The sequence below is a fragment of the Halichoeres trimaculatus genome, unplaced genomic scaffold, assembly GCF_033239565.1.
Source record: "Halichoeres trimaculatus isolate MK-OKI-2021-1 unplaced genomic scaffold, fHalTri1.1 fHalTri1_scaffold_10, whole genome shotgun sequence".
NCBI lineage: Eukaryota > Metazoa > Chordata > Actinopteri > Labriformes > Labridae > Halichoeres > Halichoeres trimaculatus.
This window is the reverse complement of record NW_027437187.1, coordinates 1,609,241-1,629,217: the sequence shown is the minus strand read 5'-3', so window position 1 is coordinate 1,629,217 and position 19,977 is coordinate 1,609,241. Positions and strand designations below refer to the sequence as shown.

Here is a 19,977-nt window from a genome sequence, read left to right as displayed (position 1 = left end):
ACTGAGCAGAGAGCAGGTCCGATTGATGCTTAATTCTTTAGGCTGTTAGGGGCTGCGGTCGACTCTGAGTGAAATCTCTGGGTTATCTGCATTACTAATCTCACGTTACAGATTTACTGATCTGCAGCTCCAAAGTAACGGCTGAAATACACCAGATGCGTCTGCAGTGCGTCTCCGTCCCGTCACATCGAACAGATCAGACAGGTTTCCATTCAAATCAATGCATCAACTCACACTGGATCTGTTCTGCTGCAGTCCGTATGCGTGGCTGCTCCGTCATGTTGCAGGTAATACGCAGATATCCTATTTTAGCCAGATGTGAAGCTCTGACACATAAATTCAGCGTAGGGAAGATCGAGTGGAACAGGAAGTTGTGACTGGAAACTAACTAAAAGCACCCAGTGACTTTTCAAAATAAAACAAACAGTGGCTGTGTCCGAAATCACTCCCTATTCACTATATAGTGCACTATAGTGAATACGCCATTTTGAAGTGCTGTCCGAAATCTGAATGAGCATGGTCATTCACTATATAGTCCACTCAATGTATCCCACAACGCATTTTGAAAAGTAGTGTATTAGCGATGCTCACTATATGAGCAATATGTACCATCATGCATTTCTGTTCAAACAGAAGAAATGTCTGATCACATGTTTAATGATTACTATTAGAATGAAACTTTATTAAAAGCTGTCAGAGAATGACACTTAGCTCCCCGTTTAACTTTAGGACGAGCCCGTCTCACAACTTTGAGCTGAGAAACAAACAACATGGACGTTAGCCGTTAAACCGTTCCACGCGGGTGATGCATTCACGGGACCTTGTAATTCTTAAACAACATAAGTTCCACGCAAATATATGGTTTATTTTTTTTTAAAATAACGTGTAATAAATGTTTCTATTACATTTGGCTGTTGCAGAAAATAAGCTAAATATAATATTAGGTATCACTAAAATAAAAACTGTTTTGCAGTTTTTAAGAAAAGATTTAACTGTAAATCCCCAGCCGTCCTTGAGCGACTCAAGAGTAAATACTTCACTGTCAGCGGCTTGCGAATGAGTGAGTAGTGTCCGAAATGCTGTTTTAATTTAGCTGATTGAGTGGACTATATAGTCAACTACATCTAATTCACTATATAGTGAGTGGTGAGTAGGGAATGAGTGAGTGATTTTGGACACAACCAGTGTGAAAATCAGTTTGTACTACATACTACAGTGTTTCCAGTCCCTGAGTCACAGATTTCTTTTCCACTGTGTTTTTGGTTGGTACGTTGTTGTGGAAACGGGGCCCATTTTATCCCTGACCCTAGAGATGTCTACTGTATATGCCCAGCTGCGGCAACACTACTGGGACGAACCGAAGGCAGAACTATCGCTGTAGAGGAAGTGGTAACTGGAAATCCTGCCCCTTCTTGATTTAAACTGGTTAGTCATGGAAATTCACTCTGAAACTTGATTTAATTCCTATATGATGATGAACCTGATTGGCAAGTGAACACAGCAGTCAGTGAAGGCAGCAGCTAGTGAAGGCAGCAGTCAGTGAAGGCAGCAGTCAGTGAGGGCAGCAGTCAGTGAGGGCAGCAGTCAGTGAGGGCAGCAGTCAGTGAGGGCAGCAGTCAGTGAGGGCAGCAGTCAGTGAAGGCAGCAGTCCGTGAGGGCAGCAGTCAGTGAGGGCAGCAGTCAGTGAGGGCAGCAGTCAGTGAGGGCAGCAGTCAGTGAGTGCTGGCCCTTACTCTGCTCTATTGAAATAACACCATGTGATTGCATGTGTGTGTGACCTGTTAGACTCTTTTAATGGTTGTGTGTCCCCAGTTTTACATCATCAAAAGAACAATCTGTCAAACTACAGTGAAGAGACCACATAAACCAGAGTTAGACCTCAGTCAGGGAGCGCAGTCCTCGTCAGCTCCTCCAGGACCTAAACCAGGAGACAATGACCTCACAACCCAAAAATGTCCTGAGTGTGAAGGGTTGGAGGTTCTCACAAATGTATACAAACTCTCTGTCTCACACACACAAACACACGCACACGCACGCACACGCACGCACGCACACACACACACACACACACACACACACACACACACACACACACACACACACACACACACACACACACACACACACACACACACACACACACACACACACACACACACACCAAACACCCCCAGACTAATAATACTCCATCCTGAATTAGAACCCAACCTCAGCAGAGGTCTGAGCTCACTTTACTGACGGGACAGAGGCTCTACGTTACATACAGAGAGACACAGGTTGTGTGTGTGTGTGTTTGTGTGTGTGTGTGCGCTGTCAGTCCTTGTCATTGTTTCATGTTGCTCAGTCGCACTGCTTTCTCCAATTCAAACTGGCGATGGTCGACACGCTCCAGGAAGTTCTTCCGCTCCACATACCTAAACAAACCAACACACACACCGCAGACACACACACCGCAGACACACACACACACACACACACACACACACACACACACACAAAGAAACCATCAGTTATACTTTCATCATAACAGTCCAAACACACACCACACACACACACACACACACACACACACATACACACACACACACACACACACACACACACACACATCCCCATTACTTGACCACAGATCTTCCCTCCTATCCCGCAGAGGAAGTAGTTATGCAACTTTTCCTGCAGTCTTTGTGAGTGTGTGTGTGTGTGTGTGTGTGTGTGTGTGTGTGTGTGTGTGTGTGTGTGTGTGTGTGTGTGTGTGTGTATGTGTGTGTGTGTGTGTACTGTATATTCCTGCACACTGTAGAGATTATTCAAACGGAGCTGTGTAAAAATAATTTATGAGGTGATTCTAAATAAAGTTGAGGAAAAAAACAGGAAAAGAGGAAGTGCCCTGATTTGTAGTTTTAGCCTCCAGTTTGAGTGTTGGTTGTTAAATTTTAGAGTTGGTTCAGGGTTTTGGGTGTGAGTTAGGAAAGTCCAGGTTATGTTTGGGGTAAATCCTGATTGATAGCTCTGAGTGTAAACTCTGCTGTAGGTTCATGACAGCCAAACCCAGCCTAAAGTCAAGCTACACATTATGACTTCCATCCAGCACTCTGTGCGTCATGCTAGCTTGTAGCTAGCTGCTTTAGCCTTTTCTCTTTGAATCCTGAACAGTGATGATATCGAGGTATGTTTACTTTTTCACATATGACAAAGAATGAACCTTATTTCCTGATTCATGACATTCTCATATTTCTCTGCAGCGGTTCTGTCTCAGCTCTTTCTTTCATCCAACAGGTCTTAGTTTCATTGTAAACAGACACAGAGGCTGCATCTTAGCTTGCAGCCCTGATTAGAGCATAATCGGGGCTGTCCTGATTTTAGAATTTCACCTCATGATTATTGTGGCAAAAAGGTTTAATCTAACCATGTTACCGGGGTTTGTTTTGAAAACTTAATGGACAAAGTCACCACTTGGTTGAAATGACAGGTTTGAATTTCACCTTTTTTTTGGTGAAATACTTCAAACAGCACCACATGGAGGAAGGTGGTCTGAAGAAACCTTGGTTTCCAGATTCCCTGGATCTCAGTCTGATCCAGAATCTGTGGGATGAGCAGTGGTCTGATCCATGGAGGCTGCACCTCACATCATCAGGACTTACAGGAACTGCTGCTGCCCTCTTGGAGTCAGTAGGGCTGGGGTTGTATTTCCTGCTCCGTGGTTATTCTTTGAGTTTAAGAACTGTTGGGCAAACTGAAACGACCAAGCTTGACGTGTAATAATCTCCTCTCTTACTGATTTACTCTCATGGATTTTCACATCCCAGAGTTGGACACTTTTGAACTCTATTTAAAGAAAATGTAGCTTATAATTCAAAGCCAACTCAAAGAGTGACTGATTACTGGTCCCGCTGAAACTCTACATCTTTATCTTTTTTACACATTCTGAGTCTGACAGCAGGGACAGCCTCTCACCCTTCTCTGCCTCTGTTGTGGATGGCCAGCTCCTCTGTGATCCCCTCCTCTGATTTAAAGGCGTCCCAGTCCATCTTGGACTTCTCCAGCGTGCTCATCTTCTGTTTTTTCCCTCCGATGCGACTCAGCAGGCTGCTCATGCCTGCAGGACGCTTCCCACTGAGAAACAAACAGGAGACGAGAAGAAGGTGACACACTGTGGAAACAGCAGGCATAAATAAGTCAGAGCACAGCACCAACAGCAGCTCATTACTTATGTGTGCACTGAACTACTTGAGTCTGCAGCAAACAGGCCTGAAAACATGACGACACACTTTGTCCTCTCTGTTTTAACATGTTTTGTGTGTGTGTGTGTGTGTGTGTGTGTGTGTGTGTGTGTGTGCTGGGCATCAAACCCGTCATGCTAACAGGTAAAGAGTAGAGCATCCCCATAAACACCATTTGTTGTGTGCTGCAGAGTTAGAGCCTGTGCAGCTGCTGATCTGATGCTCAGGGCAGAAACAGCGACTACGCATCACGACACACTTCAGACTGCTCTGTGCTGCATCCTGAACCACTGCAGGGGGAATTCCAGCACCAAGATAGCCTAAACCCAAACCTTACCCTCACTGTAATTCACAATCCCCACGAACACAAACACCTCATTTACAGCTGAATTTTGTGAAAGTCTTTCATTTGTTCCTTTACAATCATTTTTTCCTGCGATCTGCTTAGTCCCAGTGCTGCTCTCACACATCCTTCATTACCACGTTGGTTTGGTGCAGGAATCACGTCATGCTATGAGAAAAACACACATTCCCTTATTATTGGATGCCAGTATCTGATTCAGTTGTTCAGATTTTAGCTTTCAGACTCAGATGGTTTTGGCGCCCCCTGTGGCCAATGCAGTTTATTCCATCGTTACAACCAGAAAGTTTCACAGGTTAAGTTTTTTTTGTGTTTTTTTTTTTTTTATCAGTTCCTTGGTGGTAGGCCTGTCATGATAACAAATTTTGATAGACGATAATTTTCCAAAATATTATTGCCGATAAACGATATTATTGTCAATATTATTTTGATTTTTTTTTCCATTTTTTCATTGATGTAATTATGATAAATGGGATAATAAAGTTAGTACATTAAATCAAAAGCAAGAAACTTTAATTTCTTAAGAGTATTTAACTGTAATTAAAAGGTCAGGATCTTTTAAATAAAACAAATTAAACAAAAAATAAAATAAATTTAACAAGAAAGAGAAAAAAATACAATGAAAATGAAATGGACTCTCTTTTAGAAAAAAATACATGTCAATGAAAATAATTAATACCAATCAAAAACAATAAAACAATAAAACACAGACCCTGTCTCTGAAGAAAAAATGAAACTCCCCCCCAAAAAACAACAACAATAAAAACTATAGCCTAAATAAAAGGGAGTTTATACAGTTCCTGAATTGTTTGTAACATGTACTTTTTCCCAGTCAATCCGTATTGTCTGTCAAACATTTTTAACATTTCTGGCTTTCAACCGTATTGAAGGGCTGCATTTCTTTGGTAATGTAGCTGTCTTTGAGCGCCCTTCATTTGGTGCTTTTATATCTATTTACTTTGCCGAGCAAAAGCCTCAGTAAGAGCAGATTGTCAAAGAACAAGGCTCCGCTGCACCTCCTCTTCTTCTTCTTCGTCGCCACTATTTTCAAACAAATGCAACATATCAGCTCGTTGGTGTTTCATGAGCTCACACTTTGTTCACTCTGATAAAAAACAAAATATTCCCACACTGGGACTGTGGCAGGCGGCTTAAGAACCGTATCTTTCGTGTCATCTCTCATATTAGCGTGTGGTTCCTCCTTACCCCTCAGGACGCTCGCTTCAGCTCTCTCCGTGTGTACGCGCCAGCAGCCCCGTCTTTACTCCAAAGATCGCATTTTTGACAGATGCTCACTCCGCTATAAATCCGCTAAATCTGCTATAGAACCTATTCACCCGGATGTTAGGAAAGATAGACGCAGTGAGCCATCTTCTAATTCAGCCTCTTTGGTCGAAACAGAGGAGGAAAACAAAAATCCGCGTGTCAGTTTATCGAGGCTGGCAAAATTACCGAGGACGTTTTTATTTATCGTTCAGTTCATTGATTTATTGATTATCGTGACAGGCGTACTTGGTGGTGTCCTGAACAGTCAAACATATCCCTGTATTAGGAACTGTAGTCTGTGTCTGTCGCGTCCTAATGTCCTAGTAAAGACTTTTTGTCTGACCCTGCTGCTCCGTCCAACCAATACCCCTTTTCCACCAAACTAGTGCCCGATTAAACTTTGACAAATAACTGGCTCCAGGTTCTAAAAACCGGTGCTTAGCAAGCACCAACTGTTTGCTGGGCCAGAGCAAAGCACCGGCTACATCAGGGGCTGGAGCTACAGTGGCCAACGATGAGCAGCGAAAAACAGACGCTTTTTAAAAGGAAAGCTGCTGAGCGAGCTGCCTCTTATTTTGTTGGAGTTTCCGCATTCATAATTTGAAATGGAGGAGAAACTAAAGCAGCAATGCCTTGTCTCTTATAGATCTGGGGCCTCATGTACAAAGACTTGTGTGGATTTCTTCCTGAAACTTGGTGTACCCACAAATCCAGAAAATGCTGAAGCATGAATCCAAGCACATTTCCTGTGTTCATCCCAATCAGCATGGAATTAAGAGCACATGTTGGAGTCCTGCCCCTCCCTGCCCACGCCCACATTTAGATACGCAAATCACACGTAAATGAACCCTGCACCTGAGATTTCAATCCGCACGATCAGAAAATCAAAATAGAATGATTGAGACAAAAAAAAGAAAGAATTTCAAGATAGAGGAATGTGCCTCTAAAATGTGCTTTTGGCACTCTGTCCTCCAGCATCAGCATCAAACACAAGACTGGGAGAGTGTGTGAGTGCAGATGTGCATCGTGGAAAAGGTGAGGCTGATAAAGACATTTAACTATTCACACACTGGGTTATTAACATGAGTACTCTGCACATAGAGACGATCAGGGGCTTGTTCGAAAGATCAGTTGGACCACAGGTGGTCTAGTGGTCTAGGTTGCCCTGTTCAGGATTTGTCGCAGAGCGGGCAGCCTGGGTTCAAATCCAGTCTTTGGCCTCTCTCCTGTATGTCACTTCCTGTTCTTACCCAGTTTCCTGCTATATCCACTGTCCTCTTAAAGGCAAAAAATCCCCAAAAATAACTCAAAAGAAAAAAATTAACATCTTGAGTTTTAGTTTAACCAGGGAAAAACATCAAGTCACAAACTTAAACCTCTGACTGATGATGCTGTGAAGAAGGGATAGAATTTGGGGATTCATATTAAGACAATTACACCAATAAATTGACTCACCAAGAAGCCACCCATCACACACAGCACCAGCTTGTCCTCTGGATTACCCTCAGGAACCTAAAGTGTCTGATGAGCTCTTTGTCATCATGGTCCAGTAAAACGTCTCTGTCTCTGAACATGCGCTCTCTCCTTATTCCACTTACAGAATCCTCTTAACATAATAAAGTAGTCGTCGTTTTGACGCTATTTTTCGCACCACTTTGGGCATGCTTTTATATCCACTAATGTGACTGCAGACTCATGGATGTGTTGGTTGTATGAACCGTTTCCCAGTATCACCTCCAAGTGTTGCCAAAGGATCAACAGCTGCAGAAACGTGCGTACGCCAGCCATGAAGTTGACGTGAGACACTGCACATTTCCACGGTCATTTCACTCTAGATAATTCTGAACTTTGTGAAAAAGAGCGTACATCATGTTTTTGTGCATACGCACTCTTTTTAAACGAGGCCCCAGGTCTATACCTTGTTATTTTATTTAACAGGCACACAGCTTTGTGTTAGTTATCTTATTGATATGACAGGATGTCATTTCTGCTTCATGTTCCTGCCTTCACATTTCTACTCCGCCCGTCACACACATCACTGTCTGAGTAGCAGACAGTGGAGAAACAGTCATTTAAAATAAATCTCCTGATTTTTAAACACTCTCAGCAAGAACTTTGTTGCTGTCTGCTGCCCCAAGCGTCCACAGCCAACATCACCTCCCCCTGGAACAGTCACAGTGACGTGCTGAGGTTTTACAGTGACGCAATGACGTGGCTCCAAGTTGGCTCCATACTGACAGAAAACAGGATAAGAACCAACTAAGCTCCAGCACCAAACCACCCTGCCCCTGAGGAGCCACGTCCACTGCAACCTCAGACTCTTTCTGTCATTACGACATGACACTTTTCTAGATATGAACACACTCCTGGTAAAGTGTGTGTGTGTGTGCGTGGACAATCGCCCAAGGTGAAGTAGGGAGTGGTGCTGATGGCTCTTTCCTGTTGTAATGGGTGATACACACACACACACACACACACACACACACACACACACACACACACACACACACAGTTAAAAGATAAATAGGAAATGGTTTGTGGACACACTGTACTTCCTGCTATGGAAGATGACTTCCTGTTTCCTGTCTGGGGTTTCGGTGGGAAGATGTGAACATCATGATTTATCTCCATGGCAACAGAATTAAAAGAGGTAGGGAAAACACACACAAATTTAAAGTATGTGTGTGTGTGTGTGTGTGTGTGTGTGTGTGTGTGTGTGTGTGTGTGTGTGTGTGTGTGTGTGTGTGTGTGTGTGTGTATACCTAGGCCCATGAGGAGCTCTGCTGGGTGACAGGTTCCTCTTCTCTTCTCTGCATTCTTCCTGTTCCTCCTCCTTTTGGCTCTTCAGGAAACTTTTGGCCTCTCTGGAGTCTGCTGACACCTCTTTATTCACCCTGACAGACAAACACACACTTAAGTTACAACTCAATCTAGTGACCACATCTTCAGACAAAACAATGAAGCTGCTTGATTAGTGCGTACAGAAAAACAGACAAAGGACTTCAGGTACTGCTTTGTTTTTCATTTCATGGTGCTCCAAATGATTCCAGTGAGTAAAAAGTCAGGACTGCCAGCAAGGTAGTTTAGGACCCAGACTCTTCTACTACAGAGTCATGTCTCCACTACAGAGTCATTTCTGTTTTTTAAATGCAGTGATCTCCACTACAGAGTCATGTCTGTTTTTATTATTGCAGTGAACTCCACTACAGAGTCATGTCTGTTTCTATTAATGCAGTGATCTCCACTACAGTCATGTCTGTTTTTATTAATGCAGTGATCTCCACGACATAGTCATGTCTGTTTTTTTTTTAATGCAGTGATCTCCACGACATAGTCATGTCTGTTTTTATTAATGCAGTGATCTCCACTACAGAGTCATGTCTGTTTTTATTAATGCAGTGATCTCCACTACAGAGTCATGTCTGTTTTTATTAATGCAGTGATCTCCACTACAGAGTCATGTCTGTTTGTATTAATGCAGTGATCTCCACTACAGAGTCATGTCTGTTTTTATTAATGCAGTGATCTCCACTACAGAGTCATGTCTGTTTTTATTAATGCAGTGATCTCCACTACAGAGTCATGTCTGTTTTTATTAATGCAGTGATCTCCACTACAGAGTCATGTCTGTTTTTATTAATGCAGTGATCTCCACTACATAGTCATGTCTGTTTTTTAGACTTCATTTTAGAATTCCACAAATACAGACAAGAGTGTGGAACAGGTGGACAACAGGAGCACGCAGAGAGAGCTTTCTGCATGATTCATAGACTGAAGGAGCAAAAATTCATCGTTGACTGTGTGTAATAAACATTTTAGAACAGAGTATTGTGCTGCGTTTGTACTATGTGTGAGTGTGTCTTGCGCAGCGCGTAAAGTAGAGTGTGTATTTATCCTTCGATGTTAGAACGTGTGTATTTTCGAAATGTTTTGTGACATCTGACTTTTTATTGTTAGCCAGTTTTCACCACAAATTAGGCATACTGGTAAGTCACTCTCATCAGAGGTAAATGCAAATTAATCTGCCCAGGCGTCATTAAATGTTCTATTTTCTTCAGATATTTGTCTTTTCTTACATTCCTCCATACTTGGCCTACCTGGGGTTAAAAGTCTCCACAAATGTACAGCGTTTTGGCTGGTAGCCTATACAGGCTTCTGCAAGTGTGTTGTTTATTTTGAGCGACAAAAAAATAATAAAATAGAATTTTATTTTAACATTTCAAGATCACAATAATATTCAAATTCTGAACTAATCTAAAAAGAAAAAATAACTGACACACATCAAATACTTATAATTTATCCTGCCAGTTATCTACCAATCAGAGCTAATGTAACCTCACTCTTCATTTTATTGATAAACTCTCAAGTTTGAACAGACCACTGCAGAATAACTGCTGACTGTGGGTTGGAATCAACATTATCACATACAGTTTAGCCCTGTGTTAGCCTTTAGCTAGTGCTCTATCTCTCTCCTGTTTATCTTTCTTCTTCTCTTCTGTCCTTTTTCTGTCTGACAGTTAGGCTCCAGTGTCCACCATCACTACAAAATTAATCACAGAAATCGTTTCAGAAAAACACAGAACTCTCTTTTCTCAACTAAACTTCATCAGCCAGCGTGGTGTTGTCATGGAGAACTAGACGTGCCATAAATCAATATGGCCCTGTTCCATCTGATCGGTGAAGTGGCAATTGAAAATAACCTGTGACCTGTAATATTGGTGCTGGTAATCTCATTTTGAAGTGTGGATTAGCGACAGGCCTATATCTAGAAGGGAGACTTTTTCAACATCACTTAAAAGCTCCTCACAGCCCCTTTAAGCAACATTTTTTGTTGTTGTTGTTTTATGATTTTTTTATTTATTTAACCTTTTTAGTATTCAACATTCCATTTGTTGTCTTTGAAAAATTTTGATAGACTTTAAATGATTTTCGACCATTGGATTCTGTGTTTAGGAATGTTTTCCTGAATGGCCCCAAACGCTAAAATAGGTAAGGGGGGGATATGCATGTTTTCACAGGCATTTAGTTGTGGCTTTACTTTTAGAAAGCTGTGTTTGTTAAGCTATTTATGATTTTACTTAATGGCAGCTGCCTTCCTTCAAGAATGAACCTTTAAACTGTCTCCCAATAAAAAAAATAAATAAAAAAAAACTCTGAAACTCATCATGATGCAGATTAATGCTGTTTTCCTGCCTGAGGATAAACTGAAGGTTAACCAGCACATTGAAATTCAAATGTTGATTATTAATTTACATTTTACTTCAAGTATTAACACAACCAGAGAAAAATAACATCTGTTTTATCCAAGGAGCAACATTCATCATCACATATCTCATAAAAACAGCTGCTGAGTCCAGTCTGCATCCACAGAGATAGACACACACGTATAAAATACAAATTTGTGTTTGTGTGTGTGTGTGTGTGTGTGTGTGTGTGTGTGTGTGTGTGTGGTGTGTGTGTGTTAAATGTGGGGTAACATATTGAAGCTATAAGAGGAATAACCACTGCGTCCTCTGGGAATATCAGCCCTGCACCAACTCCACAAACAGCAGCATCCATCATGGCCGCTCTGAAAGCCTCTGCCTGCTGTGTATGCTAATTATATGCAGCCATAATTACACAGAGAGAGCACAAAGCTATGAGGATAAGCAGGAAGAGGAGGAAGAGCATTTTACACAGTCTCAGACAGAGGGAAGATCTGCGTCTGGAGCACATATGGCTGAATGACCACAGATGATCTGAGATATGATTACATACGTACAAACTTTAGGAAGGGGCAGGAACATTACACTCAGCAGTATTTATTGTAGCTGTGGGAATAGTTACCACTGTGCTCCATGTGCTAAACTTATGTCTGTGTAGTTACAGAGGTAACAGCTCCATGCATAGCTAGCTTCATTAGTTACAGCATGCATCATGTCTGCTTACAGGGATAAAACACAGACAGATGTTCATGAGCAGACACCAGCAGCATGTTTTCAGTCTGCAGGGCGTGTTTGTCTGTCTGTGGTGTGTTTACAGTGCAAAGTGTTCACAGCACTTCACCTTTTACACATTTTATGTCATAGTCTCATTCCAAAAAAGCTAATACATCACATATTTTACTTAACATGAGGCCACCTGTGGTAAATTCAGCTGATTGGACCAGATGTGAAAAGGCACACACCTGTCCATCCCTCAGAATCCCAAGCAGTTTCTGAGCGTTTTCTGCTTCTGTCACATTTGTTCTCACTGCAGCATCATTTTTTCTTGTGACATTGGCATTTTCAGTGAAAACGCTGATGTCACTCTCCGCTTCTTGCAAGTGCATCCAACAGTTCAACAGTGCTGTTGTTACAATTGTCATGGACTATCATGTTGTACTTGTGCTGCTCAATCTGCTGAATCTGCTGACTGTTTTTAACAAGATAAGCATCTGTTGCTCCACCTCTGCTCTTGGCATTCACCAAAACACCAGATGATCGGCCCAACTCTACTTCAGAGGAGATCTAACAAAAGCTGCTTTTGGACAAGACAGTTATAGCGCCGACTCCAGGCCTGGCATGCTTACTACGGTGTTTTAAGTCCCTTGGGGTTTCCATGTAAACGCAGATTTTTTCACGGCGTTTTAGCGTTTTTGGATGAAACATTATCATGTAAATGGGGTTCAAAGTTTAGAATACATTCTGGTTTGTGAACTGACTTCACCATTTATTTTTTAACATAAATTGTGATTTGGTTCAAATTCATTGCAGAGCAGAATGAGACATTTACCTGCGCCATCACAATGAAAAGAACGGGAAAAACTTGGCTGCTCTAAAACTTTTGAGCAGTAGTGTAAATATAAAGTTTTGTCTGTGGATGAGCTGGGATCAATATTAAACAGATCTGATCTTGCAATTGTTCGAGGTTAAAACCTGCAGAGGAGGAATTCTGAACAACCACACTGAAGACCAGCTGCACAGCTTCGTATCAGCTTATACAGCCAGACTGTATGTGTGTGGCGCCACCTAGAGGTCAATGTGAAAACCTACAGGCACTTGGGTTTAAATGCTACTTCAGTTGAGCTCAGAGGATGAGGCGGTTCATTTTATTCTCTTGTCTTGTTATTTATATTCATGGAGTAATTTTCTTTGTGAAAGCTGCTCTGATTTTCATCAACCCAGAGCAGACTGTTCTCATGAAGCAGTGTGTCAGAAACTGTGAGTTTTTTTTTTAAACAAACTCACCTCACTTCCTCTCCAGCGAAGTCAAAAACTTTAGTGATGGTGACTTTGGCTGACTCTTTGTTTCCTGTAGTTGAAGGAGAAGTGTTCTGTAGCGAGGACTCATCCTGTGGACAGAGGAAATCAGCTTTATGGGCAGAAACATCTCACAGTGTTGTGAGCAGGCTCATTAAAACTGGAAAGTGTTGAGTGTGTTTGTCTTGTTGTTTGGATCGTCCCTCGGCAGCACCTCTCTAAGCACTAGCACCCGTTTACCTTCTGTGTGGAGCTGGACTGTGAGGCTGTGTTCGACTCTTTGGGTCTGGATCCTACATCAGACAGGAAACTGGCCCAGAGGTCATCTGATTTTTTCTTCTGCGTCTCCTCGTCATCCTTCCTCCCCTCACACACTTTCTCCTTCTCTTCCTCCTGAAGCAGCTGAGCCTCCTCTGCTCCCTCACCCTCCTCATTGTCCACTTTGAGGACTCCTTTCTTCCTCTTCCTGTGAAGACAAAGTCAGACTCAGCTTGTTGATCTTTGATTAAAAAAACTCTGGAAGTTCAGAAGGAGCGGATCACCAGCATCACAAATGACTGGTCAGTCACTCAAGGATCTGATTCTCAGGAAAAAGCTGTTCTCAGAGATCTGCAGTCTGGTGTGAACTCCTCTCTTTGTCAGACATGGTTCGCACTATGTCTGAAGGAGGATGACAGGGCTTTTTCTCCATTTGATTTTAAAGCCCAAAGGTACAAGTCCGACTGTCTGTGACAAAGACTCTTTGCACAGCTGTTTGTTTCCTCTACGGCACATTTAAATATCAGTGTGTGCTTTCAGAATAATACAGTCTGGTTGTTGTTTGCAGGCATAAAAAAGAAAAATTTCCATTTTTCTTTTTCTTATACATGCTGGCTAAAAGTTTGTTTCAGCCTTTAGCCTAGATCTGAGGGAGAAGTCAAATAGTTTCAGTGCTTCTGAGGTATTATTTAAATCTTAAAAGATGCAGTGAGAAGGATCTAATTTCATTGGACTGCAGTGACACCTTTTGGCCCGGAGTCTCACACACACACACGGTGGTGACTATTCACTGGGGATAGGTATTGATAAGATTTTATTGCTGCCCTTAATGATTCTGCTTATCACTCTGATTCTTTATGGATTTCCTTACCATTCCCCCAGGAAATTTTCTCTGCACAAAAGTAGCTTTACAAGTTTTCTGTGTAAACTAAATTTTATTCATTAGTTCATTAGTTTATTATGTATGATTTAGTTTTATTCAATCATCTTAGTTTATAAGTAAATAAATATAACATTGGTTACAAGATATTGATACCTCAAACGTAAATAAATAAAAATAAGTAAAAACTGCACATCACCTGACGTTGATGTATTGTTTTGTTATGTCATTGACTGAAGTAGGCCTAGTGTCTCAAAGAGGTTATAGCAATCATTTGAGTTGTTTGGACCCTTGCCACAGCTATGAGTTCAGCCACGTAACTTTTCTTTCACTTACCTACCATAGTAATATGATATTTGGAGTTTTTAGTATTGTTTACAGAGAGTAACTGTGCTATGTGCTATGTGCAACATCAGTTGCTAGGCGCTACCCAAGTAGCTGCCTGTTGCAGCAGCTCTCTCGTCTTTGTCCGTTTCTTGTAATTTTTTCGTCTCTTTTTTGTCATCTTTGTATTTGGAGTGGATCATCACTTTGTATGGTTCATTGTCGGTCACGGACACCAAACTTTTTGTGGCTTCGGCGGTATTTTTTACTACTTTTCTCCTGTGTTTGTCTGGAGATCCTAAATGTAACCATGGCTGCATTGTTTACATGCGATATTAGCTGTTAGCAGCCTGTAGCATGTCAATGCTAACTAGTGTAGGGCTTGATGATTTCCCTCAAGCTGAGGAGGAGGAGGTGAGGACGACGTGCTGGTTCTCGGATATGAGCTGGGAGGTGACGACGTGGACCTGTCCTTCCATCCATCGTTGTTGGGAACGTGGGATCTCGCTCCGTGGGATGGATGAGCTAGCTGTGCTAATCCAGCGGCATCATGCTGTTCACGGACGTGGCTGACGGAGCTGACATCGGACGCCGGCCCCACATTGGAGGAGCTTCGCCTGCTGTGAGCAGACAGGATCCAGGAGACAGAGACTGAACAGACTGCTGTGGAGGCTCAGTCCTGGACCCTGTGGAGGTGGAGACTGGCTGGGCTGGAGAGTGGTGGACGAGTGGTGGACGGGCTGTCGTCATCTAATTTCTTATGGACTTTTATTGCACTTTCTATACTCTTTCTTACTTTTGTTTTCTTAAATGCTGCTGTGACTCCTGAATTTCCCCTCGGGGATAAATAAAGTATTTTCTATTCTATTCTATTCTATGTTTCTGTGATGAAAGATGAAATTCTTTCGTAAAAACCAAAGTTATCCCAATATATGCCAACTGCTAGCATATCAATACAATTTTTTCCCCCACTATTGCACACTTTTTTGTACCGCATCAAGCACTGACTCCTCATGTGTGCAGCGTGATTAAACAGATCACTAACAAAATAACAGAAACTAGAATGTTATAAAATGTGCTTCTTTGACACCCAGCTCCCTGATGAACACATGGTCCTTATGGTCCATATCAACAGCCTAAAGTATTTAATATGAACTAGAACTTTTATCAGTAAACGTTCAAACCCCTCTCCTTCAATCCTCTGTTTCCTATCTGTGACTTTTCAGGAATTCACTGAAGATCTTTAAACATTCACGAAGTCAGGCCCCTTTGAGGATCACCTGCAGATTATTAATAGACTGCGGAGAGGATGACAGGATGACAATGAGTGACCACTGAGCGGAGCACTGCTTGGACAGACATGACGGAGAGGTTGTTTAACTTTTACCTGAGTAAAAGTGGGGGAAGCTGAGTCCTGTCTTTCTCCGTAACTCCCTCTATTCTACAAACTGAACCCTCCATTCAGCATCACTGCATCTGCTGATGAGCAGAGCAACATAAGGAACCTGCAACGAGGTACGCTCTGACAAGCAGGGGCAGGTCCAGACTTTTTAGACTGGGGTGCCCCGACCAGTGAACTGACTTACGCAGGGGGGGCATGGATTTTGTGAGCCACACTAGAATAAATAGCATCTATTTTACTTATTTTTTGTATTAATATTTCAGGATTAACAGACTACAGCTTTAGCAAATAAGAATAAAACTAGATTAAAACAATTTTTTTTAAAAGTAATTTAAAAGAAGAATATAACTAAACAGAGCTGTAAGTGCATGGAAAACAGTTTTCTACAAGCTTTTTAGCTAATTTTTGTAATTCAAAATGTATAACATGGTTCAGCTTTCAATGTGAATGTAAAAAAGTCTGCCTCCTTTAAAAATACAAAGTGAAGTGATGAAACAGAAGAACAGCTGAAACCTCAATTCCAGGAGGGAAACAAGAGGTTACTTTTATCCAGATCTGATCAAATTAAAACAAAACTGGCTAGATCTCTTTGTCAGTTATATTTATCGTTTTCTTTAAAAGGTACGGAAAAAAAGGTCAGAACTGGTAAATCAGATTTTTGGTGAAACACGCAGAGATTTTATTTTTAGGACATATCGCCCAGCCCTAGTTGTATGAATTGTTTCTGAACAGAAAGTAAATTATTTCAGAACTTTATCTATCTTTGTAAACAAAATCCTTTCTGTGTCACTCCTGGTTCCCTCACCTCACACTCAGCTCTTTCTTCTTCCTCTTCTTCTTGCCGTCTCTGTCTGGATGTGGCACACCATCGTCTCTGGACAGAGGCTCCTCTTTCTCACACTCATTGATGTCGTCCTCACTGAGGTTTTCATCTAAGGACAAGGACAGAAATGCCAACTCAGATAAAGGTCTATGCGTCAGACTGACCACTGCACACTAAACCATTCTTAAAGAAAAATGCAGGTTGTGTTAAAGATGGAAGAACTGTGCCTGAGCTGTGCAGCTGGAGGGATCCTGGGAGACAGGATGGTTGAACATGCTCCATCCATCTTTAACGTTCTGCTTGATACTCTAACTTCTGTTTTCATAAACAACCACACCTGCATCACAAGCAGAGCGTATTCAGGTGTCTATAAAACATATATACAACCCCACTTTTTACATATGAAACTACACTACACTCTTTTGTTGTAATTTTTTTCTTATTCTTCCCTAAATAAAAATGCTTTAACCAACAGAATGGTGGCAGTCAATATGTTGAAAACTCAGCATGGTGTCTATAGAAGAAGATAAATATCAGGCAGCTTCAGACAGGTGAAGGATTCCTTGGTTATACATAACATGAAGGGAAAACAAATGCAGCAGGTCTTCTGTATAAAATGTTCACCATTAAATGATGGTCTGATTGACTTGATTTTCACACAAAAAGCGTTATTTAACCTGACTGTTTCATACTTTATGTTAAGATACATTAGTCTAATAAACTTTGGGTACTTTGGTACAGATTTATGATCTGCAGCACAAACATTAAAGCAGTTAAGCATACACACTTGCGTCATTTCTCTGCTGTATTTACATTAGTTAGCATGAAAGTTAGCTCCGTTAACGCTATCGTCAGGTGTTCGTGCTCCTCACCTGAGGGGACGTAGTCTGCATCTTCATTAGATGAGTATCCATCAGAGTCGTAGTCTGAATAGTTCATCATTTGAGAGTAAAAATGACAAACAGAGAATGGAATGAAAAAAAAAAAAAAAGAACCACAGTCCAGCTAACTAAACTCGTATTTATCTCCGCTTCCAGACGTTTAAATGGTTCAATGATCCCGCGTAACTGCTTCCGTTTCAACTACACCTCAGCTCAGATAATGACCTTTAGTACAGAGTTTTTAAAAAGAGATAAATTCAGTGTGAAATTAATGAAACAAAGGATTCCACAGACGAATTTCACCTAAATACAATGTGACTTCCTGCAGCACGACGGCAATTCACGAGGGTCAAAATGGCCAAAGCACCTCCTGGTGGCGGTTCCGTAGTGTTGAGAAAGACTACTGCCACCTATCGGACAGGAGTTGTCAGCATCATTGACAGACAGTTATACAGTTGAACCTTCAAAAATGTCATTTTGTTCGTTATTCACAAATTGTGCAGGATCTTTAATATGTGATACAATATTCGAACAGGTGGACCTACCATAACAACAACATGACTGGTCAGTCACTCAAGGATCTGATTCTCCGGAAAAAGAAAGAAAGTTATGCTGACTTAAATGTAACACATATGTACAACTAGATTAGTTTGAATTTGCAAAACCCCACAATTGTTCTGTAAATGACTAAATCACTGAGGAGATCCGGGATTCTTGTATGTTTGGACAGATTAAATGAAAACATCTTGCTGATAACTTTGTTTTACTATGTTAACCCAAATCTGAGAAACTAAGTTTCCCAACTTTTTCAACTTCTAGTTTCAATTACTTGTTTAGAATGAGTGCTAATAACATTTTGATGAAAAGTGAGTTGACTTAGTTTTTTTTTTTTTTTTTTAATTAAAGTCAGTGTTGCATTTTACAGTGTTGGATACCTTGATAGGCTATATGTGGGAAATTGTTACTCATTATATTTTGCCACCAGAGGGCGCTGTCTCTCATATTGTGGTGTGAAGCTTTGCAGAGTTGGGTTTTGAGCTCAGTCTTGTCTAGAGTCAGATGGCTGAACTTGTGGTGAGATGACTTTTTTTGTTTTTAATGACAAATTGTATATATTCAGCTCCTCAGTTTTTTTCCTCTAGTCTTTTACACAAAGTATTTATGACAAAACAATTTATACCCTTGAAAAGTGTGAAGGGAATAGAATAGAATAGAATAGAATAGAATAGAATAGAATAGAATAGAATAGAATAGAATAGAATACTCTTTATTGATCTCCCTACGGGGAAATTTTTTTGTCACAGCAGCTCACAAAAAAAACCCAAAATGCAGTAATGCAATAACAATAACAATAGAATAATGATAATAGAATATGAAATTAGAAATCTGAAGAAATATAAAGAAATAAAGAAATATAAAAAGTAGAAAAATATTACTATTTACATATTTATATTGGAGTGAGATATATACAAAGATTTTTTTTTGACAATGAAAATTTACAATGAGTACTGGGATGGTGAGCAAAAGACATGTATTTATCAAATGCTTGATGTCATGGTGTGAGTTCAGGTTTGTGTGTTATAAAGTCTTATTGCAGGAGGGAGGAATGACCTGCGGTAGTGCTCCGTCTTGCAGGGTGGGAGTCTGAGTCTGCTGCTGAAGGAGCTGCTCAAGTCCCCCACAGTCTTATGTAGTGGGTGAGAGGGATTGTCCATGATAGATGCCAGCTTAGCCAGCATCCTCCTCTCACCCACCTCCTCCAGGGAGTCTAAGGAGCAGTCCAGGACAGTACCGGCCCTCCTGACCAGTCTGTTCAGTCTCTTTCTGTCCCTCTCTGTACTCACTGCTCCCCAGCAGACCACTGCTTAGAAAAGTGCTGAAGCCACCACAGAGTCATAAAAAGTCCTGAGCAGAGTCCTGCACACTCCAAAGGACCTCAGTCTCCTCAGCAGGTGGAGACCACTTTGACCTTCTTGTACAGGACGTCTGTGTTGTTTGACCAGTCCAGTTTATTGTTGAGGTGAACACCCAGGAACCTGTAGGACTCCACCATCTCGATGTCCAGACCCTGGATGTTCACAGGTGCTGTCTGGGGTGTCCTCCTCCTACGGAAATCCACGACCATCTCCTTCATTCTGCTGATGTTGAGCTGAAGGTGGTTCCTGTCACACCAGTTGACAAAGTCAGAGACAACAGTCCTGTTTTCCTGCTCGTCCCCCTGTGATACGCATCCGACGATGGCCGCATCGTCAGAGAAAGATGAATTTGAGATTGTTACAGTTTTTCTTGATTGTTTACAGAAAATTTCTGAAACATGCCTCATTCTTCTCTCAAAACTCCAT

General features: G+C 41.4%; 1 protein-coding gene across 1 annotated transcript; it reads right to left on the bottom strand.

Moving 5' to 3' along the window:
* Positions 1-1,673: 1,673 nt before the first annotated feature.
* cfdp1 (craniofacial development protein 1) lies at positions 1,674-17,988 on the bottom strand. Its single transcript, XM_074676765.1, has 7 exons — positions 17,627-17,988; positions 16,737-16,863; positions 13,308-13,533; positions 13,056-13,159; positions 8,610-8,741; positions 3,955-4,113; positions 1,674-2,414 (listed from the first exon to the last, which is right to left on the bottom strand). The coding sequence occupies exons 1-7, from the start codon at positions 17,694-17,696 to the stop codon at positions 2,324-2,326; spliced, it is 909 nt and encodes a 302-aa protein (XP_074532866.1). The 5' UTR covers positions 17,697-17,988; the 3' UTR covers positions 1,674-2,323.
* Between the last annotated feature and the right edge of the window lie 1,989 nt (positions 17,989-19,977).

Excerpts from the sequence above, each read along its gene's own strand:
- cfdp1 (XM_074676765.1), bottom strand. The coding sequence starts at position 17,696 with ATGATGAACTATTCAGACTACGACTCTGATGGATACTCATCTAATGAA. Across the intron at positions 8,742-13,055 it reads TTCGCTGGAGAGGAAGTGAG|GGTGAATAAAGAGGTGTCAG; the intron begins GTGAGTTTGTTT and ends TTTGTCTGTCAG. Across the intron at positions 2,415-3,954 it reads CACAACAGAGGCAGAGAAGG|GTATGTGGAGCGGAAGAACT; the intron begins GTGAGAGGCTGT and ends TGGTTTGTTTAG.